The sequence below is a fragment of the Nannospalax galili genome, unplaced genomic scaffold (genome assembly GCF_000622305.1).
Source record: "Nannospalax galili isolate Female #2095 unplaced genomic scaffold, S.galili_v1.0 scaffold411, whole genome shotgun sequence".
NCBI classification, from domain to species: domain Eukaryota; kingdom Metazoa; phylum Chordata; class Mammalia; order Rodentia; family Spalacidae; genus Nannospalax; species Nannospalax galili.
Genome location: NW_008329714.1, coordinates 646663 through 673375, shown reverse-complemented (window position 1 = coordinate 673375; position 26713 = coordinate 646663). Strand labels below are relative to the sequence as shown.

Here is a 26713-nt window from a genome sequence, read left to right as displayed (position 1 = left end):
TCCCTGGGGCTCTGGGTTGCCAGAGTGATGCACCCAGGGGAGCTGGGCCTTCGTCAGGGTTGGCCTCCCAGCTCAGCTGGCCTCCTGCACCCAGCCTCAGTGAAGGCGTCCTGCATTCTGCTGTCACACCGTTCTGTTTCTTCTTTCAGGGTTACACTAAGGACATGGTGACAGACTTTGATGAGAAACATGATGAGTATTTAATATTGCTTCAGCAGAGGAACCGGTAAGACAAAGCCACCCGACGGCAGCCCTTGTTATTAGTCAAATAAAAATTGATTTGGATTTATTAACAGCACATAGGTCCTGTGGTCCTGTTTCAGGAAAGGTGTGCAGAGCACCCCTCCATGCAGAGGATGAGACTATTATCTGCAATCATAGCTCCTTTTTTTTCCCATCCACTGCTTTAATTGCATGTTTTGATTGAGTGGTAGCAAACTTGGCTGTGCCAGTCCTGCCTCTTGCCTCATGCTTAGAGGGCTGGGGGTCAGGGGTACAGCAGCCTGTGCCAGTCATCTGAGTAGCTGGCATCTCACAGGCACCTGCCCTGGAAATCTGAGTTTGTAATCACCAGCATTGTGGAAGGGTGGAGTTCTTTTACACAGTGTTTGAAGTTGCTCAGTTGTCATTTAAAGTTATGGTGCGGCCGATGCTGGTCCTGGGTGCTGGTTCTTGAAAAAGCTTACAATAGTGTGATGTACAGTGGTCAAGGTCATAGCAGCCTGGTGTAAACTGAAAGAGGCCTCAAGACCAGCCAAGCAAGTTCAGTTCCAGTTCATTGTGGTTTATATTCAGGCCTGAGCCTTGCAATAAGCTGGATTCACAAACGCAAAGCCTAGGAGGGGCCAGGCCAGGCAGGGAGAGAAGCCAGCTTGGCAGGGGTGGGGCACCTGGAACTCTCCTGTGCACACTGCTCAGCTCTACTGTGGTTGTTTGTGGGAATACAGGTAGAGGGAGGGGGCAGAGCCTCCATGGTGGCAGAGAAGCTGGAATCTGAGTTTGTGTTTTACAGTATTGGTGATAAATTCAAGCTAAACTACAGAAGCAGGCAGATCTCTGTGAGATCAAGGCCAGCCTGGTCTACATAGGAAGTTCCAGGCCAGCTGGGGCTACAGGAAGATCCTGTCTCAAAACAAGCAAACAAAAAACCAAAGGGAGGAAAGGGAGGGAGCAACAGAAGCACCAGTTGGGGTCTTTGTGTTTGTTACGGGGATCGTCTTAAGTCTCATTCTGGAAAGGTGTCGTCCTGTCTGTCATTCAACCCTTGTCTGGCTGTCTGAACACCTGTTGACTTGTCAGTGGAGCCTTAGTGAGGTGTTAGGAATGTGTGAGACAGGCTCCCACATTGTTATGTAACATCTCTGCCCACTGGCCCCATTAGAGAATCCCAGTAAGATTCCTGTATCTGTGGCAACAAAGCCCACCCACATTTCCAGATACATTCAGTGAGCTGGCAGTGCCACTCTGGGCAAAGAATTTCCAGATAAATGTTCTAGAGCCAGCCAGAAGTACTGAGCGGTGTCCTCTGTCCAACTGCTCAGTGTAACTCTCCTTGCATCCCAGGAGTGGGCGACTCAAGCAAGCACAGCAGATAGCTCCTGCTGATTAGACACCAGGGGTGTTTATCCTGGTGGATGCCAGGGAGCTGGATGTTTTTATTCAGTCTCTAGCAGGCTGGATGTTGCCACTGAACACCTGGGTGATGGTTTAATCATCTCTGTGCAGCTCGTCTGGGGAGAGAGCGTCACGGCTCCTTATGAGCAGATTGTTTCTCATTAATCGGGGGATCAATAAGTGCGATCACAGAGGTGCTGGCTGATAGCACAGATGAGAATTTCACAGACAAGTTTGCAGCATGGAGGCAATTAAAATATATCAAAATTGAGTTGCTGTAAAGCTGGGGGCAGGGCATCACTGAGAGGGAACTGTCATAGTGGCAGGCAGTGAGAAGGCAGAGCTGGAAAGGACCCCCACTCAGGACTTGTGGCAGGACCTGGGACCTATAAAGAATGCCTCTGAACTGTGCACGGTAGACTCAGGGGCCTTTCACAGAGAGCCAACCACACGCCAGGTGCCACAGCCCACCATCCAGGCAGGTAGGTGGAGTGATGGCAGCTGTTCAGGTGGGCACCCAGGGCACCAGGCCAGGAAGTGGTAGAGTCAGGCTATACTTTACATTTTGTTTGACACTTTCACAGTGACCAGAAGGAGAGAAACCTGCCGGAGTTGCTGGTGGCCCTATGTATACTGAGTAGGATCTGGTGGGACAAAGCTGTAATTTACTTGGAAGTCTAGTTGTGTGCCTGACATGATGGTAGAAACCTAGGCTGAAGATTATAGTGAGCTCAGGCTGCATAGCAGGGTGCTGGGACCCTGAGAAGGGTATGTGCAGTCACTGGGAGCACTCTCAGTAGACATCTGCCTAGGATGTAGCTGCCTGGGGATGCTGGGTGACATTATTTATATATTCAGTATATTCTTATATTCTTCCTACTTCTCTGAGTGCTTTCCAGGTGCCTGGCATTATGTAGGGCGAAAGAAGTTGTTGGTATGAAGAAGACACAGACTGCATTAATATTTTCATTTTGTTTTGGTATTTTCTTTTATAATTTTTAAAAAATATTTATTATGCACCATAGTGTGCATGTAGAAATCAGAGCTATCAGGAGCTAATTCCCTCCTTCCACCATGTGGGTTCTTAAAATTGAACTCAGGTCCTCAGATTTGGTGGCAAGCACTTTTACCCATTGAGTCATCTCACCTGTCCCGTAGACTATATTAGTTAGCAGCTAATTATTTGTTTGGCTGTAAGAGTCAAAAACCCAGGATTAAACTGGTCTGTGTAACTTGGAAATTGCTGTCTCATGAGATGAAATCAAGCATGAGGACTGGGAGTACACCAGAGTGACAGAGCATTTGCCTCCCATACGCAAGGCCCTGGGCTCAATCCTTGGCACCACTAAAATCAGAACAAAAATACTGTTACGATGCTCTGACTTCAGGCATAGCTGGATCCAGGCACATAACTTACATCTTCAAAACCAGTCTGCTTGTGTCTGTTTGCCTATGTGGGAGTCATGCTCAGGAAAGGCTTCCCTCACAATGGCTGACAGCCAGCAGGGGCCCCACCCACATGCTGCCTCTAGGTAGAGAGCATTTCTTTCCTGATGCTTCCATCACAGCCCCTTCTGGAGGGGGGTGTTCTTCTAGACCTGGCTTGGGCTCTATTTCCATCCCTAGCCAATCTGTCCTGTGTCTGGTGAGGTTCAGCTGTTGACTGCCCACAAAATTGGATGAAGGCAGGCCCACCCAAGCCACACACAATAAAGGACAGGGAAAGGTGCTAATCCCGAAGGAACTCCCAGGAAGGTGAGGAGAGCCACTGGCAGAGGGAAGGGACACCTGTCCACCACCCTTCCTGCTTCTTGGAGCAGCTCCCAGGTCATGGCAGGGTGAGCACAAGGCTGCCATGACTACAAAGTTGCCATATGTGGCCGGGTGTGGTGGTATATGCCTTTAATCCCAGCACTTGGGAGGTAGATGCAGGCAGATCTCTGTGAGTTTGAGGCCAGCCTGGTCTACATAGTGAGCTCCAGGCCAGTTGATGCCTGCGGGCAGGGATGGGAGGGCCCAGCAGGAGCAGGAGCTCTGCTTCCTCCTGGCAACCTCTTAGTGATTCTGGCCACTTAGCCTCATGAGACGTAATCACTCCCCAGCAGATTGGAGCAAGAGCAAGCAGCAAGGGCTGAGTGATGAGGACTGACTGGGAAGATTAGATTCCTGTCTGGAGAGCTGGTGGCAGAGGGGGCTGTGGTAGAGGGAGGCCAGGGATACAGGTTTTCACCAGATCCAAGAACCTGGTAACCCTATTCTCATTTGGTCCTTGAGAAAGTCACTGAGGAGAGCTTCCAGGAGAACGTGGCCCCAAAGGAGGACACTCTGCCCCAATAGGAGATTCAGGCAGAAAGAAGAAAGCTTCTGGGGCCACCCCTGGGGCAGTGCCATAGCCAGAGCTTTCTCCTAGTGACCTGCTCTGTCCTTTTAGCAGCCTGTACAGTATAGGCATTCCTAGTCTCCTCCACAGAAGAAGAGACAGCTGCTCCTTGTCGGGGAAACTGCTCAAAACCACACAAGCAGTGCTGCATTTGCCGGAGCCTGAGCAGATGCTGTTCCCAGACGACACCGAGTCCTGCAGGCCACCAGGGGCTGGCATAGAATGGCAGGCTTTTGGCACCCCTCTTTAGTTTTACCCTTGAAGCTGATGAGAGGCCTCAGTGAGGATCCATTGTCCCTCTTAACTAGCTCAGCACAAAACCCAAATGGGCAGAGCAGACAAACTCCTATAAAAGAGGCAGCAGGGAGAACCTAGAACCCAGGCCACTGCAGGATGAACTCAGGCAGGTTCTTAAAGTATGTACTCCGTCTACCCATGTCTGTACTCACCATCCTCCTTTCTTCTCATCTACTTGCCTTGTCAAGTGTCACCCAGAGACCTGGGATGGTGATCTTTGCAGAGCCCTTAGTTAGCCCATGAGATAACTGAAGGCTCAAGGAAGCAGGGGGTAGATGACAGTCCCCCACAACTGCATGGCTCCGATGCCATGGAGAGTTCAGTCATCTGTCCTATTATACTGACCACAGTTGTCCTGTGAACAGCCAGTACACCTGCCATCTGTGCAGCCTTCTCTTTACCACTAGCCCCTGCTTTCTGTGACCCTCAACTGTGCCTCCTAAGCTCCCCAACCCAGGAAGTACATCTTGTGTCCCTGTGGACATACCTTGCCTATGCTTCCTCTGCCATGAGAAGAGCTCTCAGAAGTCATTATGAGAATACCATGGAAACAAGGCTGTTAGGTGCATGGGTGTGTGAGCATTGGGGACTTGTGTCCTTGCTTGCCCTTGAGTTCCTTGGGACTGCTGTGCTAGACACTGGCATGAGGGCTCTTGCTGTTACTCACTCTCAGATGGCCTGTGGCCAGCAGGATGATTATCTGTGTTCACCACTCAGACCAGGCGGGAAGGAGAAGCAAACCCATAGCAAATCCTGATGTGATATCACTGCTGCTCTGTGTATCCTGACAGACAAACCTGGCAGGCAGTGGTGGGGCAGTGGGTGGGCAGGGCTCAGTGTTAGAAAGGCAGGGACTGAGTGGGATCTACCTGAACCCCGCAGCCTGGACCACTTTATGCAAAGCAGCCATTCATTTGAAGGAAGTATTTTTCTCCGATGCCACTGCAATGTCACTGTGCTCAGCTGCAGCAGGGGAATTTCTTTAGCCCTTCCTTTCACAGTCTGAATAATTATCTCCTAATTTATCAGTTTCATAAATCAATTTTCATAAATCATCCTGCTTAAGCAGGCACCCATGTGCAGTGCCAGCTCCAGATCCCAGACCATGGGATGCTGCCATAACTGTGACTTGGGGACATGAGAGGAAAGTCAAGGCATGCTCTGCACCTGGTGGTTCGGGTTTCCTGGCTGCCCTGGACTTGCTTTCTCCTTGGGGACCAAAGTATCTGTAGCACCTTCTATGTTCCCAGGAGTATGCCGATCGCTGTGTTTGGAGAACGTCTCTTAGTGACTTGTGTTTTCCTTCTGTTCTGTGTTGTTGCCCAACAATCAGGCACCTCACAGGCTTCCAAGGCTGGCATGAGATAGGCAGTCTTTAATAAACATTCCTGTCATGGTTGTTGAAAAGATGCATGTGTCAGCTGCCCCCAAAACATTTAAAAAGTAAACAAAGAAAGCACTGTAATCCTACCACATCCCCTCACACCTAGCATCATTTTTATGTTGATTACTTTCTACTCAGCCCCACAAACCCCTGTTTTCTTTTCTTTTTTTTCCAATTTTGCACCTACCACATACTGTTCTTTTTTAAGTTAGCCTACAAAATAATGGGTTTCATTTGACTCTTTCCCTCTGCCCTCCCCATCTACTGTTTTGTGTGTGCCTGTGTGTACTTGTTTGTGTGTATGTGTACACTCGTGTGTGCAGGTGGAGGCCAGAGATGAGCCTCAAGTGCTGTTTCCTCAGAAAACCCACCTTGTTTTCTGATTCAGGGTCTCTCCCTGGGACCTGGGGCTTCCCATTGGGCTGGCTGGCTAGCAAATACCTGGGATCCACCTGTTCCTACCCCAGTACTGGGATTACAAGTGTGTGCCACCACACCTGCTTTTTTTTCTTTTTTGAATGAGTTCTGGAACTCAGGTCCTCATCTGTCAAACACTTTAGTGAGTGAGTCATCCCTTTAGTCCTATGGACTATTTTTGTTTTGTTCTTTTCTCGGCCCCATGAAGGGTGTCCGGGATCTTTCTGGTGACTGCTATGCCATAGGGTCCCGACCTCTACTCCCCTGGTGCCAGGCCCTGGCTTGCTTAGGGTTTTGCTCATTTTAGTACTGACCCTTTCCTTGCCCAGAGTTATGGAACATGCTCTGGGCAAAGACCAAATGTATAGCATTATCTTTATCTTCCTATTCGTTCTTAGAAGAGTCTGTGACTTAAAGCAGTTTGCAAGTTGCTGCACTGTCGCTGATGCTAGGGGTGACATGTCTGTTCTGGTGATGACTCTGGAGCTGTGTAGCATCTGGGCAACCTTGGGCAGGTTGCTGCCCTCTCTGTGCCTCAGTTTCCTTATCAATGGTGTGCCTACTTGGTCAGTCCTCATCCTCGGGTTCTGTGTCTGAGTGACTGCTCAGTGAACCTTGAAATTTCCTGTGCCTTTGCAGCCACTCAGCAGTGCAGGCAGCAAAATAGCTTAGTTGCTTGACACACGTTCCTGGCAGAGGTGGAACAAGGCGACTCTCAACCTCCTCTGCTCCCATACAACTATTGAGGGTCCTTGTTTCGGGACACTCAGTGCCTGAGTCCTCAGTTTTGTGCTTTTGTTGGTTGTTCTGTTTCAGCTAGCCCGAGGTCTGGCTCTGAAATCCCATCCAGTGTTCCTGAGTGAAGAAAGCCGTGACGTGCCTCATGGAGAGTATGTTGTTGGGCAAGCTTGTGCCAGGCCAGGGCTACAGTACTCCAGACTCATGTTCAGTGTGAAACCCCATGCCGTGAGCTGCCTCTACTTTCTTATTCTTTGTGTATGTGTGTGCATGTTTGTTTGTGTGCATATGTGTGTGCATATGTGTGCATATGCATGCACATGTATACATGTTTGTGTGTATACATGTGTATATGTATGAGTGAGTGTGTGTGTGTGTGTGTGTGTGTGTGTGTGTGTTTGTGTGTGGTTAGAGGACAACCCGGGCTGCTGTTTATTAGATAGTATTCACTTTGCTTTTTGAGACAAGGTCTCTTACTGGCCTGGAGCACACTGATTGGGCTAGACTGGCTGGCCAGCAGAGATCTCATCTCCACCCCCTCAACATTGTGATTACAAGTTTCAAACACATGCCACCACTCCTGGCTTTTTAAAAAAAAAAAAAAAAAACATGGGTTCTGGAGATTAAAATCACATCTTCCTACTTGCAAGGCAAGCCTTAACCAATGGAGCTATGCCCCTAGTGAGATATCTTTATTTTTTGTTGTTGTTTCTTTGGAGGCAGGGCTTCACTTTGTAGCCCAGGCTTGCCTCACACTCATTTCAACCCTCTTGCTTCAGCCTCCGAGTGATGGGATTATGGGGTATGACCACCATGCCTAACATGAAGATATCTTCAAACAGAAACACATAAGCAAGACGCTAGGCTGTCCAGCTGAGTGAATGCTGTGACCAGAGTTGGCAGGAGCCAAATCCCATTCCCCCACATGAATCATGGGTCAGTACAGGCCTGTTCAGCATGCATGGTGGCTTTCAGGATCGTAACTTGGAATAACAAGCATGGGCTACGTATTCAGAATTGAGTTAGGCATGTGGTGTTCACCTTTTATGTGATGAGATTTTTTGTTTTTGTTTTTGTTTTAATTTACTAACTTGTTGGTCACTTAGTTACTGAAGAAGACACCCACTTGTTGCCTTGTCAATCTAGTTACCATGGGGTGCTCCTAAAGACCCCGAGAATCTGGCTCTGGAGGTGCTGACAAGGACACTATATGCCATAGTGGCAAAGTTGTGTAGGAATAGGTCAAGGACCACGCTTGAGGTTGGACTTTACCAAAGCTGATGGAGAGAGCTGGCCACACATGCACTGAAGGGTGCAATAGTCATATTACCAATCTCACACAAACTCCTGCATTGATGTACTTTACTATGGCTAGAACGATGGCCATGACATACCAAGGGTGAGTGTTCACAAACATGTCTATTCACTTGAAGTGCTCTGATGCAGGATGCTCCCCGCTTTGTGGATGGCTTACTTAAAAATCTCTCCTAGGAAGCTGTAGACCTTGGACCACTTTGTGTTACATATCAAAATGCGACTATTCACACATAGGAAAATTGCATAAAATTGGGATCATCTCAGCAAATCCCAAGGCCCAGGTGGGCCTCCTCTTGCCTCAGGTTCCACAGCAAGGTGGGGACTGCCACATTAATTTCTGCCAAGTTGGCATTTGAGCCTCAGAGCGATGACAGGGACTCCCTGTCATCACACCATCTCCCCCTCATGGCTTCTCTGTAGAGTAATGACCTTGTGGAGACTGTGTGGAGAGGGCACACGCCAGCCAGCCTCTGACTAGAGCCGCTTTGCCACCACTTTCCCAAGCAGTTTAGTGCAGGCTGTGGAACCATGAGCCTCAGATGGTGTTGTGTTCCAAGTATACCATCTTCTTCCAGGATACTGAAGCATCTCAAGGCCAAGGACCCTGTGCAGCTGAGGCTGGAGCACTTGGAACAGGGTTTCTCTGTCTATGTCAATGGGGCCAACTCAGAGCTGAAGACATCCCCACGGAAAGCAGTTCACACAGACTTCTCCAGAATTGCCTCTCAGACTGAGGGGCCGCAAGGTGAGTACAGGCCCTCCCAGTCAGGCACGTGTTGAAATTAAGTTGAAAATTAAGGAACTGAATATAGCTCAGTAGTAAAACATGACAAGGACAAGGCTCTGACATGGACAAGGCCTTGGGTTCAAATCCCCAGTACTACAAAAGAAAACTAATTAAATAAATAAATTAGAAACTTTGGAAACACATCCTGCAAATGTGAACTCACCAGCAGGTAAGTTCAGTGCACCCACTTATCCAAAAAGAGATTATCAGAGCAAGAAAGACAAAACTTGTTTTAAAGGTGCTGGGGATGGAACCCAGGTCTCGTACACAGCTCTGATCTCTACCCCAACATAAAGGCTTTAGTACTCCTTTTAAACCATATTTGGCCTCCTCTCCCACAAACTAAAGGCAGCTAGAGCAAGAAATTTCTATTTACTACATTGCCTGGCCTTCAAGCACCATGATTTAAGGGCAGTTTTAAATAATGCCTGATATTCACGTGTATGTCTTAACTTTAGTACCTAACCCCCATGAAATATTTCACTGTTCATGTCTGTGTTTAGTTAATCCATGCCCTGCATACTTTAAAGTGATTTTATGTGCCCTCTGAGAAGACCCCAGGATGCCTGTGAGTGTAGGAAGATATTCTACCTAGTCTGCCCAGTAGGGACACTGACATGGTTGGATTGAATGGGTAGAACAGCTGGGCATGCAGGCTCAGGCTCTGATTGGCTGTGTTACTCTAGGGAAGCTACTTGGTCTCTCTGTGCCTCCATCTGCTCTTCTTTAAAATGGAATCAGCAAAGTGCCCATCCCTAGGGTGCTGGAGTGCCCTCAGAACAGACCACTTTGTCCAAGAGGCCAGCATGCTCCTGAGGCACAGGGGAGAATTTGGATCAGGCCAGAGCCAGATGGGCGTGAATCTGGTTCTGCCACTCTCTAGTTTAGATCTCAAGCAAGTTGGGACTTTTCTGACCCTCAGTTTCCTCTTCTGTGAAGTGGAATAATTATACCCACCTTGCAGACTTGATAGGAAAATGAAATGACCTAGGAGATGTAATGTGTCTGGCACACAGTAACCTTAATTAGTAGTATTATAACCATTGACTTACTCCAAAACCATTTTGTACAGGAAAAATAAAACAACAGCAAAGGGGCAAGAGAAGAAAGTGGTATCCTAAGATGTTCCCCTAAGAGAGCCACTGCAGTTTTAGCACAGTTACCATGAGTGTCCTAGCCCCCATGGCAGAAAGGGAGACCCATGTTTCTTGTAAGTTTTCATTTTGGACATGCTGCCAGTTGGAAAAATTAGGGCAAAGAGCTAGGAAGGTCAGCTGAACTTGGGACCCCAGAAATAGACTCATTCATTCCTCCACCCTCTTTTACATAAACAGTGACCTGCTATGTGAACTGCCCCTTGTGTCTGTGTCTTGGCCATGGTTCTTTGTACATATAGAGCTGCCTGATTTACATTATATGTGGCATTTCATGTCATGGATGCTGCAGCTTTCATGCCCATCCTTTTTCTGCTGGCTGTTGGCTTGCTGCAACAGGCCAGGCTGCCTTGTGCATCCCTCATGTGCATGACCTTGGGCAACTGGCTGGTGTTTCAGGTGCGGGATTCCAAACAGCAGTTGGTATGCATTTGTCCATGCCTCACCAGCCCCTCCCCTGTCTCTGCTGCAGATTATGGACGAGGAACCCTGTTTCGAGAAGCTGAAGAAGCCTTAAGATGCAGCTCTCGGACAGCACCCAGCAAAGTTCAGCGCCGAGGATGGCACCAGGTCTGGACCCCAGCGATCAGGACTGTGGCCCTGGCACAGACATTAGAATGAGGAGTGTCTAAATTCCCATGGACTTGGGTGGCTGTGCTGGGCACTGTGGGGCACCCTCTCTATGTGGTGTTGGCTTCTGGAGTATCTGCCCTCCTGCAATGTCTTCCCTCTTCCCTCCAAAGCCTCACAGGGGCGTGCAGGAAGAGTAGATACACACTCACTTGTAGGGACTCATTCATCCAGGTCCTTTTTATTGAACACTGTGTGCCATGTGTGGCCTTATATGCCAGGGATTCAGAGGGTGAGCAGGACAGCGCCCTGCCTCCTGGAGCCCAGGTACCTATTTGCGTCATTGCTGATGCTGCTGACAGTACAGCCTGCATCTCTGAATACTGACCCTGAGTACCAACAAGGTCTTAGCTACACGTGGCTCCTCTGCTTTGCCCTAACAGCACACCTAGAGGCTTCTCTTGTGGCCCTCTTGTTAGGGAGCAGAGAAGGATGCTTAGCAGAGCTCAGTTTGCTGTCCAAGGTCACAGCCAAGAAGGGGCAGAATCATGACTCAGAGTTAGATACTGGCTCTGTTCCACATCTTACCTGCTCAGGCCTTGCCATGGGACCATGCCATGCTGGCTTCCCTTGGGGATGGTCTGGTACACAGAGCTGCCTGGTGGGAACATGTGTCACTATGCCACACATTTGCAGTGGCTGGGTCAGGATCTCAGCTCCCACTGCACTTCCTTCCTCCTGACCCGTGGAGGTTTTACAATACAGATGGTTTGGTTCTACCCAAGGGAGTGTTCTGATGCAGAGGCTTAGTCAGAGGGCCATCAGCATTATTAATCCTGTGCACAGGAGATTGGGAACTACACTTTGCAGTGGACTGCACTAAAGACTTGCCCTGCTTGCCACCCAGCCTCTCTCTATCCTGGTGGATCTCTGCGTGTCCTCATGGTGCTTCTATAGAAACTGAGGCCCAGAGATGTCGGGACTCAGGTTTGCTTTGCTTAGCTGGGGGACCTGCTGGCTTCAGGGCAGAGAGTCTGATCGGCGACAGAGTCATGAACTCTGGGACCTGTGTCTTCCCAACAGGACGATTTATTTTAGAATTCAGATGGTTTTTATACATCCCAAGAAACTAGCAGTCACGTGGGATATGACAGTCCCATACAAAGATTTAGGGTACAAAGAAACAGGACATTTAGTCTGTTAGTTGGTGCCAGAAAGATTCTTAAACTTTTACTCAAGGTTATCAATGCCCATCCAGTAATTTATTGGCCACAACGTTTTCTTTCTTAAAGCTAAAAGCATGGTGAACTTTTAGCTTTTGGCTCAGGAGTAAACCTTTAACCTGGCCTAATCTCTTAGCCAGGGATAGCTGAGTTATTTGTTTAGGACAAGGAGATGAGCTAAGGGTTGTTGACCAAGATGCTTTCCCACAGAGCAGGGAGCCTGCACTTTTATGACCGGGCCGCTTCCTCCTGCCAGCCCAGCAGTGTTCTGCAAGACAAGGATTATCAGAGCCACTGTTTTCAGTGCCCCTCCCTTTAGCAGAGAATGCAGCCTGGACCTATAAGTTTTAGGCTCACCTCACCCTAGGGCCTGGCATCCTGGTTTCCTACACAGAAAGCCAGGCACATTTGCTGAGAGTCCACAGCCCAGAGGAGAGGCTGGGCTGGCATGTGAAGCTGGTTGCTGCAGACTCCCAGGTTTCCCTACCTCCACTGAGTTACACCCTTCAAGAACAGTTCTTGCTGCCTTAGCTGGGGTCTGAAGAGCCAGGTCCACAGGGTGCCAGCCTAGGGGCCTGCTTCTGTCCCCAGCAACAAATGTTAATTTCTTGTTAATGAGGCCTTTCTCTGTGCCTCACTCCACACAGTTCCTCTGCTTGTTTGGAGTGTTTCCTATTATCACGAGCCATATTTGTGTCTTAGACTGTGACTTAATGGCTGGCCCCAGAGTCTGTGCAATTTAAAAGACTTGGCCTAAGATTAATTAGCATCCCCTCCTGCTTCTCCTGTGGCTCCCCACTTCACAAGGCCTAATCAGGGCTAATTTCCAGGCTTCCTGAAGCTACTCAGCTATAATTGCCTTTCTACACTGGTGTAGTCAGGGGTCACTCAGTGCCTAACAATAGAGACCTGGGGCTGTTTCAGCAGAATGGACCTCTAGGCCAGGAGTGGTGTGTACACAATTCTGGGCTGGTGAGGTGAGCTGGGCAGGCTCAGATTGGGGCCTCCATCCCACAGAGCACAGCTGGCTGCTCTGACTTGCCAGGGGAGCTGCTGCTCAGAACAACTGTCTCAGGGTACCAAGACAGAAAGACAGACCCTGCAGCCCGGTCAGTGTAGGATGTAGTTGAAAAGCTTGCTGCCTTCAAGGATGGTGCTCAGAAATAGCAGTGATCCAACCCCGTCCTCCCCTCTTCTCTCCTGTGCTCCTTGTCTGAGGCCATATGATTGGCTAAACTCCTTTTTCACCCAGACCCTGAGCCCTGGGGAGCTGCAGTGACAGGGCAGGAGCTACTGAATACCACCCTCAGGACCCCAGCACCTTGGCAGTGCAGAAGTTGTGTTTTGTCTGGCTTAGGTACTGTTTCTTCCCCTCACTTCCTCTTCCCATCTAGCCCTTCAGGGTGTTTGAACTTGTGGTCAATGGAGAGTGGAAGAGAGTGGGCTTAGGGCTGTTTCCCTGCTGTGTGTGCTGGTGATGGACTCTCTGAGCTTTTATCATCATCAAAGTTTCCCAAGGCTGCTGGAAAAGCCTGTGTGTGGTGTGCCATAGGTAGCCGGTGAGCAGTGTGACCCTGGTGTCCACAGTTCCTTGGGTACACTGCTCATCCTCAGTGCCTGCTTTCTTATCTGGAAGGTGAGTGATGGGGGTACCCACTTTGGAAAGTAGCTAAGAAGGATCTGTAGTGCTCCCTACTGTGCCTGGCAGAGGTATGGTGAATGGGTAGTGTTGACCATTGTTGGGACTGACAGAGGGCAGGTGGTGAGGGTAGCTCAGCTGGGAGGCTTCCAAATTCTTCATTCTCTCATATTTACTCATTATGTGTCTGCACTTGTGTGCATGTGGGTACATGCCCCTGTGTGCATGTTTGTGAAGGCCAGAAGGTGTCGGTCAGGTGTACGCCTTTATTCACTCTCCACCTAATCCTTTGAGGCAGGCTCTTTGTGAACTTGGACTTGCATTTTCTCAGCTAAATTTGAAGCTAGCAAGCCCCCCTCAGAGCTAGGGTTACAGGCATGAGCAGGATACCTGGCTAGTCCTCATGATTGAGCAGCAAGCTCTCTTAACTGCTGAGTTATCTCTTCTGCTCCCTCATTTTCACATTTCTGTCCCCACTCACCTGCTGTTCAGTCCTGGTCATTATGGAACACCTCTACTACTGGGATGAGAACCATGAGTGAAGCAGGCCAGGCCTGGAGCTGCCCTGGAGCTCTGATGGGAGTTGGTGGCGGTCCAGGACAGCAGAGCCAGTGAGTAAACTACAAGTGCTATGGAGAGAGACAGCAGGAGGAACTACAGCAGATGTCCCTGGAGCAGACCTCAGCATGAGGATCTAGAGTCTCTGGAAAGGCACAGCCAGGGCAGAGGCAGAAAGGCATGGAAGATGTCAGCGCATGGATTGGTGGAGAGGGAGGCCCAGGGGCCTGGGCACAGGTACAGATCACACAGGGCTAGAAGTCTACCAGAAGTCCACCATGGCAGAATGAATGGAAGGGCTTCCCAGAAGGCCTGAGACAGGGGAAGTTGCTGGAAAACCCTTGACTGCTGTGTGCCGACCACCCCATCCCCCGCAGGACTTACAGGCCCTCTGAGACTAGGCTCCCTAAGCCCACACAGCTCTTCTCTGCTGGGCCCCCACAGCCCCACTCAGTGACTTTGTCCTCTGGCTCTGACCCACTGCACCTCTCCAGGTCAATTTCTTGCTTCTGGATTGGTTGACGTTTTGAATCTCTCAGTTCATATTTCACTTAGGGTGTGTGAGGACTGTGCTGCAGTGGATGACTGGCTGAGGGGCCCACTTCCATCCCTGTGGGCTGTGACTCAAGTCAGGGCTAGTCCTCTAATGCAAGTTCTGCCTGGCCTTGAGCTACCCAGGAGCAAGGACCACCGTGATTTCAGCTTCTTGTCTGGGAGGCTGGAATTGGGGTAGTAAGTAGCCTCAGTGTGCTAGCGTCATTGTCAGGATTGTCACCAGAAGAGGGACACATTGGCAACTGTTGGCCCTAAGAAGTGAAGTTGATGGAAAGTGTCTCCAAGGTAGAAGGTCCCTAGAGACAGGTCTTTGGGTCCACAGAAGAGAGAGGAAGGTGGTTTCTGCTCCATGTTTTTGGATTTTTTTATTTTGTGTTTTAAAAAATATTATTTTTATTTTATGTGTATGAGTATATTGCTTGCATGTAGGTATGTGCACCCATGTCATGCAGTGCCTGAGGCAGTCAGAAGATGGCGTCAGGTCCCCTGGAACTGGAGTTATGGACAGTTGTTAGCTGCCATGTGGGTGCTGGGAATTGAACCCAGGTTTTCTGCAAGAGCCACCAGTGCTGTTAACCACTGAGCCATCTCTCTAGCCCCTTATTTTGTTTTCTTTTAGTCTTTTTGAGACAGGTTCTACCAGTAGCCCCAGTTGTCCTGGACGTCACTGTATACCAGGCTGGCTTTGAAGTCTCAGATTCACCTGCCTCTGCCTCCCAGCCCATTTTGTATTTTTAAATTATTTATTTACTTTTTGTTGTTGTTGTTGGCCTTGAGCTCACTATGTAGCTGTGGTTAACCTTGAACCATTGACCTTCCCATGTCCACCCCCAGTGCTAGGATTACAGATGTGAGCACTGTGCCTAGCCATGTCCTCACCCTTTTGGTTGGGCCTCCTGTTCTTAGAGACAGCCAGGGAAGCAGTGGTCAAGGTGGCAAGGTCTACCAGTGGCCAAGCTACTCCACTAGGAGTGTGGCCATGGCCTTGTCCCAGTTCTGGGTCTCTCCTGTACTTCAGGGCCCACCAGGAAGGGTCAGTGAGGCCATGTTGTCAAATTACACTGCTTGGCCAGGTTGGTGGGCACACAGGTGTCACAGTTACAGTCTGAGCTTTGACAGCAGTACTCCCCCTACCCTCTGTTCCTGGTGGGTTTCCTTCACTCCTCCCCATGCCCTCTCATTATATATCCCCTGTTCACTCCCAGCATGACACTTTAGCCTCCTCCTGTGGGGTCTAAATCCATCTTCTGATCTTGACCAACAATTGGGAGGCACTTTGGGGCACAGCTACCCCAGTAGAAGAAACTGCCCCAGGAGTCTAGACCCCAGGCTCCCTTGGCCAGGAGGCCACAGAACCCTCCACACTGACTGAGCACACAGTTCTCCCTCAGCCCTTCTCAAATCCCTCAGGTCTGGGGGCTCTGGAAGCCTCCAGGCTGGACACAGTGGGCTCCCTAGCCACTGCCTCACTGTAGAGCAGCCTGCAGGTGATATATGGGCATCCATCTCTACTGTCCTTTTCCTTACTGCTTCTGCGCTTTAGCTCTTTCTGCCACCATCAGTAGATTAAGATTTATGGCTTCCTCAGCCTTGTAATACTTGGGTGGACAGCGGCCTAATCAACAGAGCCACCATTTACCAAAATGCTGTCATCTTTGATGAACATCATCGGCTCTCGGCATTAAATCGGTGGTGGAGGGATTGGCCTTCCAGCGGTTTACTGGGCTGGGCTGTCAGGAAAGATCTCCACACAGGTTTGCTGCAGGATGAAAGTAGGGCCTTGGCTGTCCCTCACCACCACATCTGCTTCATAGGTGGCTGAGGCCATGGGAGTGTCTGGAGCACACTCACCACTAGAGATGGAAGTTGGGGGCCTTTCTTTGATACTCTCTTAATTCTGACAGTGACAGGAGCTGACAACCCTGGGAAGAGGCTCTGCTCCTCACCCCAGCCTGTCTTTGGGGGGGCGCTCCGCAGAGCTCTTCACCTCTAGAGGGTGCCATTGACATATCACACAACTTGCGCAACCATACAGGGCAGCTCCTATACTTGCTCTTTTCTGTGCTTGACTTTAATGCACACCTCTTTGAACACTATGAAGAGATGCAGAAGACACACAAATAACTCCGGGCATGAACTCGGTGGAGTGTGGGTTGAGCATGAAATGAGCAGCTTTGGGGGGTTTGGGTGTGGAGGCTTTTAAGCCCTCCTCCAGGATTTGTACTGCAGAGGTCTACTGGGGTCTGGGTTTGCAAGTAGGCAGGAAAGGGGAACTGCTTGCAAACACCTACTCATGGTGAAGCATTGTGCCAAGCAGGGAGCCAGCCCTGGGCATCATCATCCTCCAGTGCAAGGTGGCTGGTGGGAGGCTGGGAGCATGCATGGGGTTGGATTGGAATTTGTCAGCCTTGGTGTGGGTGGGGCCGCCCCCAGGTGGGAGGCAGAGGAGGCTCCCCAGACCAGATGGAGGCTATTTATTCCCCTCCTGGCACCCACTCAGCATTGTGAATGCTTTCTGGCCCACAGAGTTAATTTTGTCACATGTTGCTTCATCACCTGTGGCTTCCACTGTGGTACGATGTGGACTCAGGGCAGGATGCTGCATGCCCCCTCATGTCTGGAACCCAAATGCAGTCAGAGCTTGTGCAGACCTGCTGACTAAAGGGCCCTGGGGCTGACAGGAAAGCCAAGTTTGTATCTTGGCTGTCTTGGGAAGCCGTGCAGTGCTGAGCTGATGGGGAGGGAGGATGGACTGAAGGACCTGGCTTCCTGCTGGATGCAGAGCTCCTGTGGATGTGCCAACTCAGAGGCTGGCCAAGCTGCACCACCCACTGTCACTCGCCAACTTCCTTTCAGGCAACACATATGATCTGGGAGCGCAGACTCAGGGCAGGCCTGTTTCTGCCTCTCAGCTGAGCTTCTCCTGTGACCATAGGGTACCTCCAGAAGCTCCCCTCATCCTGTTTCCCTCATCTTGCATCGCTATTGCTCCCAGGAACTGTATCACTCAGTATGGGGGTGGTGGAGGGCTGTGGGTTGGGGGACGGTGTCCAGCTATGACTTGGGTCACGTGATCTATCTGCTTCTGGTGGGGAACTCAGTTCCACATGATCCAAGGCTGGCAGAATTTCCCAAGAGAGAACCAAGATGCTTTTCCAGAAAGCAGAGGACTGCATACTGAACAGACAGACAGATGGTGTCCAGGCTTGTCTGGTTTTTAGGACAGGAGTAGAGAAAGTCCGTGAGCAGCACTCAGAAATAGCAAAGCCCTGGTCCAAGTCCTTCGCTTCTAGAGAAAGGACTAGAAGCTCCTGAAGGGCCAAATGGCTGGGTGAGCCAGGCTCCTTCTTCACCTGGCCTAGGCCTGGTCAGCCCTCCCTCTGTCCCACCATCTCCTCCCTGGCTAGTAGGCCCCAGCATAGGATTTTACTAGGAGGGGGAGCACACTTTCCCCAGACGTTACGGAGAGCCATGTCATGGGTGAACATCAGAGTTCTCTCTCTCAGCTTCATCCCAGTTAGAGGCAGGAAAGCTGCCAGGAATCAGAAGTCCGTGGCATTGTGTGTTCTGTATGTTTTCCCTCCACAGCACCCACTGCTGATACTAACACGAGGAGAACTAGGTAGCAAATCCTGGGAGGAAGCCACACCACACCTGAAGTGAGCCCAGGGCAGTAAAGAGGAAAGGCAAGAGGAGGGACCTTTGTTTCTAGAGCCATTCTCAGGCATCATGAAGTGACCAGGTGGTCCTTAGAAGGAAGGACCCAGTGGTACCTTCTGCCCCGGAGCAGCTCTTACCATCTTCCATCTCACCATCTCTAAGATCCTTTCCTGCAGTAGTGTGTAGCCAGGCCTGCCTCTGTCTATGGTTAACTGCTTTCAGGAAGTCTTCAAATCCCCTCCTCTCTCTTTAAAGTTCATCATGGCCTGGATGGGACACATTGAACCTTCCTGTGCCTGCTCATGGAGTAGAGCCTGGTTTAGAACTAGCCTTGGATGACCAGCTGTAGTCCTTGGGCCAGATCTGGCCTCAGCCCATAGCAAGCAAAATTCTGCAGAAACCCAGCCAGTGTGAGGGCACTGTCCTGGCTGCCTCTGAGCTGCAGTGCACAGTTGAATATTATGTCCTCACCACACAGTCGGCCAAGCCTAAAATTTGGGAAGGGAGTGCTGGGCCATTACTTTGTGGTCATATACTCACCCCCTGAGTTTTACTCCAGCCCCTGGAGTGTTTATTCCCTGGCCCTTGATGGGGAACATTGACCCACCTGCCTTTAGAGCCAGACCCCTGCAGCCATGTTCCTACAGTTCAAATCTAGGCTCCCTGACTTCCTGAAGACTGTGTCGCTTTCGCAAACCGCTCACACTTTAATGTCTCAGTTTACTTTAGAGATTGCTTTGAAGAGTGAAATGAGTGAATGCACTCAGAACTTGGGAGTGGCATCTGGCAGCATGCAGCAACAAGAGGCTAGAGTGAATGGGTGATGGACCAGGGCAGTATGAGCATGGATCAGCAGGGGTCTGTCCTGAGAACTGAGCAGTTTAGCTACTTGTCTGTGGGGCAGGATGTATCTCAAACTCAGGCTGCAGAGAGCTATAAACCTCCAACATCCTTTCCTTCTATGCTCTTAAGCATGTGGGGAAGCCGAACCTTACATAAGTGAGAGCCTCGTTGCCCCTGGAGACCCTTTATTGAGCAATGGATTCAGTGCATTCAACTGCCTTCTTGTATGTCTCAATAATAGGACCAGGCAAGGTGAGAAGGCCCCATAAGTATACTTCATACACAGTATGCTTCTTGAATTTGTACCCTGCAGCTTGCTACCAGACAGTGAGACCTATGTACATACTCATTCAGGTGCCACACTTACCCTCCTAGGCTGGCCCTGTTTACTGAGCCCATGTAGCCAGCTTGCCTTGGGTTAGGGGCAGTTATACTATTTATACTAGATGATATAATTGACATTAAACAAAACACACATGAGGGAAGTCTGGATGTTGTATAAATAGGTGCGTCTCCTTGTCTCATGGAGCACCTATGCCAAGGACTCATTTGCAGTGCCGTATTGTCCCGGAGGCTCTTGGACTGTGTACCATGAGGGCCATCTTGACAGATAATGGAGACTGGCCCGAGATGGAGAATCTAGATGACTTGTTCAAGGACACAGAGAAGCAGCAGCTCTAGAAATTGCCTCAATCTGCTTGAGTTTAGAAGCCAGGCCCTTCCCACAGAGGGGCCACTGAAGGATAAGCCACAGAAATGACAAGTGCTCAAAGGGGACAGTCACCTGGGGTGGCTTTTCTCCCTCATGAGCCAGGCGTTTGGAGGCAGGCAGCTGGTGAAGCAGCAGGTGAATGTGCTACCTCAGCACAACCAAAAATGGGCAGCTATTGGGTAAGCAGACAACATTGTCTCCAAAGCTGGTAGGATTTGGATTTGCCAAGAAGATTTTGGAGGATTGTGTTAAAATGGGAAGAAGAGCAGAAATAGGAGCTGAGGGCACAGGTGCAATCAGGACTCTGTCACAAGTAGCATGAATCCTGTTCACATTGGCCTCAGTGAGAAAGTGACAATGGTCTTGCTTCAGGTATGACTGGATCCAAGAGTTCTAAACAAACACATGAAGACTGCATTAGCCTCTCAACTCCCTATGTGTCAGCAGCACGTGGTCCAGTAGCTGGCAACAGATGTGTCTTTAGCTGAGCATCCCTCAAGAAGTTATCGCCTCTCTTCACAACACTAACAGGAGTCCCACATTATTCTCCTTGACTGTCTTAAGTCCATTCCCATCCCTGAAGCAGTTAGCCAGGTGGGTGCCATGAAGGGGTGAAGGGGTTGATAGGCCAGGGCCAATTGGCATTCTTACCCTTGAGCCACACATGCACTGAGGGCAGGTGGGAAAGGTTTCCAGAAGGCCAGCCTTGATATGGTGGGCCTGCTGGACTGCTAGGACACTGACAGTGGCTCCAATCGGCACAACAGTCACATGTGTGGTAGAATGTACTGGAATCAGTGTGGGGGCCCTGCATGCTAGGTGTACTGGGAAAGGTCTGGGTTTGCTAACAGTGGTTTGAACAATGTGAAAGCTGATGTCGTCAGCTGAGTCCTTTTGCTCTACTCAGGTAGAAACCAAAAGTAGCTTCTAGTGTTGGCAGTCCTGGGCCTGTGAATGCTACAGGCTTGAGGGCTGGGCTCAGACTCAGAGACTTGTGTTTCTAAGCCCTGAGAACTAGAGATTTGTGGCACCATATCTGAGTAGTCAGAAACTTCCAGTTCTAGGTGCTCAGGTTAGAGGTTCACTGCTCTGGGGATCAGTCGTCAGTGGCCCAGCCCTTGGCAGCTAGGGAAATCCTGAGCTCTAAGCTGCAGCGGGGGCAGCCAGCACCAGCAGGTGTTACAGCTCTTGAGTCTCCTGTTTTGGGATTCTGTCTTTACTATGGCTAGCTCTCAAGCCTCTGGTGTCAGGACCATGAACTTCAGGGCTTGCAGCTTCCAGGAACTCTTCCTAAGACTGAGGCCTGCAATGACTCATCCAGTGCCTTTTGCCTTCCACAGCATTGACTCTCAGCCTTCTGTCCTCTCTATCCTGCACTGTCCTTGGTCATCTCCCCACGCTTCTGCCCCACCCACTCTCTGGAATTCTGAGCTACTTTTTTTGCCACTGGTTGCAGCTGCCACAGCCCCTGGGTCTCCTTTTTTGACAATTCAGCCTATTCCACTCAGGATAAAAACAAGTAGGTAAGAAAAGATCTTCCAGGAAAGACCAAGGCACAGCACAGGAGAGGAAGGAAGTGTCTCCTGGCTTACTCAAAATGGCAGCTGAATGGCCAGTTTTATAGCCTATAGGGGGTGTGGTTAACTGTGGCATGCAAATAAACTTGTGTATATGTGCACAGTATCTTGCCAGCCCCTGAGCAGATGCACCCCCTCCTGTCCTGAGTGTGAATAGCCTAGCCCAGTGTGCTGGATAGCTTTAGTGTCAACTTGACACACCTGGGTTGAGGGAGCCTCAGTTGGGGAATTGCCTCTATTGGACTGGCCTGTGGCCATGTCTGAGGGGCATCTTGATGAGTGATATGGGAGGGCCCAGCCCACTGTGGGTGGTGCCACCCCTGGGTAGGTGGGCCTGTGTTGCATAAGAAAGCAGGCTGAGCAGGGGCCAGGGGAGCAAGCCAGTAAGCAGCGTTCCTCCATGGCCTGTGCTCTAGCTCCTGCCTCCAGGTTCCTGCCCTGAGTTCCTACCTTGGACTCCGGGATGAAACTGTGACCCGGGATATGTAAGCTAAATAAACCCTTTCCTCCCCAAGTTGGTAGTGGTCAGAGTATTTTGTCACAGCAGTGAAGAACAAACTAGGACACCCAGGGTCATCTGGAGTTTGCTATGGCTTCTCTTTCTGACCTTCACCTCCCCTGCAGGGTTGTCTGGTATGGCCATGGCTTGAACACAGCCTCATGGGGCAAGAGAGTTCTCGGTGACTATAAAGTGTCCAGAACAACCCAAGAGCAGCCTAGTGCTTTGCTAGAGAAAGGGCTGCTTGTCAACTGTTGCCTACTCTTGGGTGCCAGGCATAAGGGGTCTTCCACTCCCATTCACTGACCTCTTCTGATGGCCTTACACATCCACAAGAAAAAAACATTAGAGAGTTCTTACAGGAAAGGCTTAATGAATGCAGAAAACTCGTCTTTTTTAAAACTTTTGTTGGCAGGAGGGGGAGGGGGATACTTATCCCAGGGATTAAACTCTGATCATCAGGCTTGGCAGCAAGTACCTTTATTCACTGAGCCATCTCACCAGTCCCCAAAGTAACCTCCTTAGGAGCACTTTTCAGTGCTTAACAGGGCAAGCTCTGCCCAAGGGGTTTCTGTCTGTCTCAACACCTGAAACAGGAGGGCACCGAGGACCAGGGTCCTGACTGCTCCACCATGCCTCCTCAAAATGTTGCCATCCTCTGAGCAGTGCAGGCAGTTCCTTACCGCTTTCATATTCCAGAGGCAGAGCAAGGCAAGGCAGGCCCAAACCTCTAGGCCCAAACCAGGACACATACACCTTCCCTGTGACCCATAGCTTTTGCAGACATGCTCACATGGTCCCTCAGTCTTTCCTAGCTGCATGGAGGCTAGGGGGTAGTAGAGGTATGCTGGGTACACCTGGAACATGGGCATAGGAGAAGAGGAAGTGGACATTAAGGATAGACCACAGCCCCACATACTAAGCCATTGAATTTGTTCCCCCAAAGAATGGTGCAAGGAACAGCAGGAAGAAAGAAGGTCCAGCAAGGGGAGCTTCTTTAGTCCAAAGATTCTGGCAAGTACCCTGCACTGTATTTTAGTGTACATGTCTACAGTATGTCTGAGTGTGGGCCAGGATTTGCCAAGGCAGGAGTCAGCCAGCTTAAAAGGGCCTATAGAAACTCTACTTAAAATCTTTAAAATTTTTAAAATTTTCTAGACATACTTGGCAAATTTACAGATGAAACAAACACATTGTCATGCAAGTGACATGACCCTGGCAAGTCACAGTAGCTGAGCCAGGCACTGTGGCCCACACCTGTAATCCCATCACTTGGGAGGGAGGCTGAGACAGGAAGATCACTAGTTTGAGGCCAGCCTGACTACGTAAGGAGATCTTGACTTTAAAAACCAGCCCCAAGCCGGGCATGGTAGTACACGCCTTTAATCCCAGCACTTGGGTGGCAGAGGCAGGCGATCTTTGGAGTTTGAGCCCAGCCTGGTCTAAATCACAAGTTCTAGGCCAGCACACAAACTAGCTCTAAATCCTGACTGCTGTCATGTGCAGCCCACAGCACCCTCAGAATCTCATTCCCACGGCCAGCCCTCCCTGCCCCTGAGAAGAGCCACCTCTCTTCTCCTCAGCTCAACACTCTCAATTTCTGTGTACAGAAATCCGTGCAGATCAGAACTGAAGCAGGCCCACGGCTCTACATTAAACCTCCTTTGGACTGTTCGGAAGAGTTTGAGCCACAAGGGGATGCGACTGGCAAGTCCAAGGTCTCCACTGAGGACCATGCACAGGTAGGGACTGGCCTCAGCTTAAGCTCAGGGCTCCCACAGGCCAGCAGGGCTCAGTGCTCTCAAACCCTTGACTGGAACTCTTTCCAGTGCCTACTTATTCTAGATACTTCATTCTTCTCTCATCTCACACATTAATATATATTATATATTCGTGTGTGTGTTTATATATTCATGTGTATTGATATGTATTCGTATGTATTATATATATTCACATATATATTTGTGTGTGTGTGTGTGTGTGTGTGCACATGTGCATGTGCCCATGCTCCCATGCATGTACCACAAAGCACATGCAGAGGTCAGAGGACAGTTTGGGAGTTAGTTCTCTCCTTCCACCTGGATCCTAGGGCTTATATATGGCAAGCACCCTTGCCTGCTAAGCCGTCTCATAGGCCCTCATCTTACACATTTTGATGTGCACACAAAAGAGTACGTGCCGCTTGTCTAGTGGTGGGGTCAGTCAGCATGTCATCATTTCACGGTGAGAAGGAGCTGGGAGGCAAAGCCAGGCGCTTTGTTGGGAAGGCCTTCTAGAAGGAATGGAGCTTGCCCTTGGCCATAAATACTGGGGAAGTCTGAGGGACAGGGGGCCAAGAACAGGTATATGTGTGCCAAGGCCTGTGAAACATCCTGGATGGGCAGCAGAGTCTATCCGTAAAGCACCCAGAGGCCGGGGAGCTGCAGTTCAGAGACTGTTGGCACTGCAGATGATGAGGGGTGATGGGTACTCCCCTTCCTTGGACTGCCTTCCTTGGACTGCCTTGGTACTCCCCTTCCTTGGACTGCCTTCTCGTTTTTTTTGTTTTTGGTTTTTTTTTTTTTGGTCTTTTTGAGACAGTCTCCTTGTAGCTCCAGCTGCCTGGAACTCACTCTGTAGACCAGGCTGGCCTCAAACTCACAGAGGATCTGCCTGCCTCTGCCTCCCGAGTGCTGGGATTAAAGGCATGCGCCACACGCCCCGCTCTCATTTCTGATAATATATGTCTCAGACTCTCCTACAAGTGTTTGTAGACAGCACATTCCTGAGCCTCAAGCTCTGTCCTCAGCACCAGAAACACAGAAATCAACAAAGCACATGAGGTATGTTTGTAATCGACTTATGTTCTAGGAGACAGACAACAAAGAAAAAAGTAGAAAGAAATAAGGTCATTTGAGGTGTAAGTTCTCTGAAGAAAAGAGAAGAGAGAGCTGTACAAAGTAGTACATTTGTGTAATCCCAGTGCTTAGAGTCAGAGAGGAAGAGCCCAAGATCAAGGCTAGCCTAGGCTATGTGGAGAAACCCAGTCTAAAACAATAACAAAATAGACAAAATCAGAAGAGGGAGATGGACAGCAAAATGTTATAGGGAGAGAATACTGTACACATTGAACAAGAACAACCTGGTAGGAAGCAACAGGAAAAGCATTCCAGACAAAGGGAACAGCCTATGCAGGGGCAAAGGCTTATTCAAGGAGTACGATGCCACTGTGAACAGGGGACCAGAGAATGAGTTGAGACTGGAAGACAATGTGGTTGCCTCGGCTGGAGTGTGGGGATAGGAACTGAGAACTGGAATTTCATCTAAGGTCATCGATCTTATAATTGAAATGAAAGTAGATCATCTTCATGTTATGTAGAGGCAGAATTCTGGAGCTGTGGCAGGCGATTCTCAAGCTTCCATGCAGACCCTACCCCACTGGTAGACAGCACTGCTCAGCTGGGGATGCTGCCTCAAGATTCATGGCCTCAGCCAGTGGTAGCACCTTGCTTTCGCATGTGGCTTTGATAGCTGTCTGCTTTGCTGCAATGTGAATGACAGAAAAGAGCTGTCTGTAGTTATCTAAGAAACTCCCACTCTGACCTCTGTTCCATGTCTGAAGCTCCTTGTTTGCTTAAAAGAGAGGGTGAGGAAGTTACTGGGATCCTCTGCCTCATACCATGGGTGCAAAAAGTCTGAGACGTAACCAGCAATGTTTGTCTTCCTGAGGGAAGGTGACCCTATCAATAACCATATCCTGTCCATAAAAGTGGGATGAAACAATGGGCAAACCTTCAGATTCACTGGTCTGCATAGCGAGTTACAGGCCAAAATGAAATAAAATAAAAATAAGCTACTACACTGTGGAGATTTCATGGGTACAGCTTTCCTGTCATGTCTAGAATGCATTAACTAGCAGCAAATGTCTTGTCCCTCTGGTGCTTACATTCTTTCTGCCCCCTCTTCCGTGATGTTCCCTTGAGCCTTAGATACAGAGGTTGCATTGTAGATGTGTCACTTCGGGCTGGGCACCCACAGTCACTTATTCTCTGTATTTTGACTAGTTGTGGAATTTTGTAAGAGCCTCCATGTGTTGTAAAAAGAAGCTTCTTTAATGAGCGATAAGAGCTACACTGGAATATATGGCTGTGAATATAGGACATGTATTTAGAATATAGTAAGAAATTACATTGGTCTAGGAAAGTGACAGTAGTATGTTCTTCTCTAGGGTCTGTGACCTCTCCAACCATGTGTACTTGGCTATGTCTACGATACCATGCATGGATTCCCTCATATTGAGCAGGCCTTAAGTCCAATTAGACAGCTGTTGATTACCTCCAAGGAAAAGTATCCCTCACTATTCCACAGTATAGTGGCCTAACAAGACCTGCATAATGACAAAATCAGTTGACATGCCAATGTTGATGGGGGAAATTTCACATGGTCCCACCTCTAGATGAAAAGCTATAATTCAGGGGCTAGAGAGTTGGCTCGATGGTTAAGAACACTGACTGCTCTTGTGTAGGACCTGGGTTCAGTTCCCAGCACCTACATGACAGCTAACAACCATCCTTAACTCCAGTTCCAGGAGATCCAATGCCCTCTCCTGGTCACTGCAGGCATTATATGACATGGGTGCACTTACATACATGTAGACCAAACACTTATACACATAAATTAATTTTTTTTAAAAAAGAGTTATAATCAATGGATGCTGAGGGAGGGAATATCAGTTTTCTGCAGGGACTAGCTCCCTGATAGGTTATCTAATCCCAAGCAGGCAGCCCTAAACACAGGTACACAATCACCA

At 49.5% G+C, this 26713-nt stretch overlaps 1 protein-coding gene across 8 annotated transcripts in view; it reads left to right on the top strand.

The window, feature by feature from the left end:
• Window positions 1–26713, top strand: part of Kiaa0556 (KIAA0556 ortholog) — a 197178-nt gene that overhangs the window by 58337 nt on the left and 112128 nt on the right. For 3 of the 8 annotated variants that reach the window (XM_029567752.1, XM_008841640.2, XM_008841654.3), the window contains 4 exons: window positions 150–226; window positions 8723–8892; window positions 10561–10658; window positions 23535–23666. In XM_029567752.1, coding sequence (XP_029423612.1) covers window positions 165–226; window positions 8723–8892; window positions 10561–10658; window positions 23535–23666 — 462 coding nt within the window. In that variant the 5' untranslated portion in view covers window positions 150–164. Of the gene's footprint in view, window positions 1–149; window positions 227–6908; window positions 7059–7609; window positions 7767–8722; window positions 8893–10560; window positions 10659–23534; window positions 23667–26713 lie in introns of those variants that run through there. The other 5 variants (XM_029567756.1, XM_008841666.2, XM_029567761.1 and 2 more) reach the window with 5 other exon arrangements.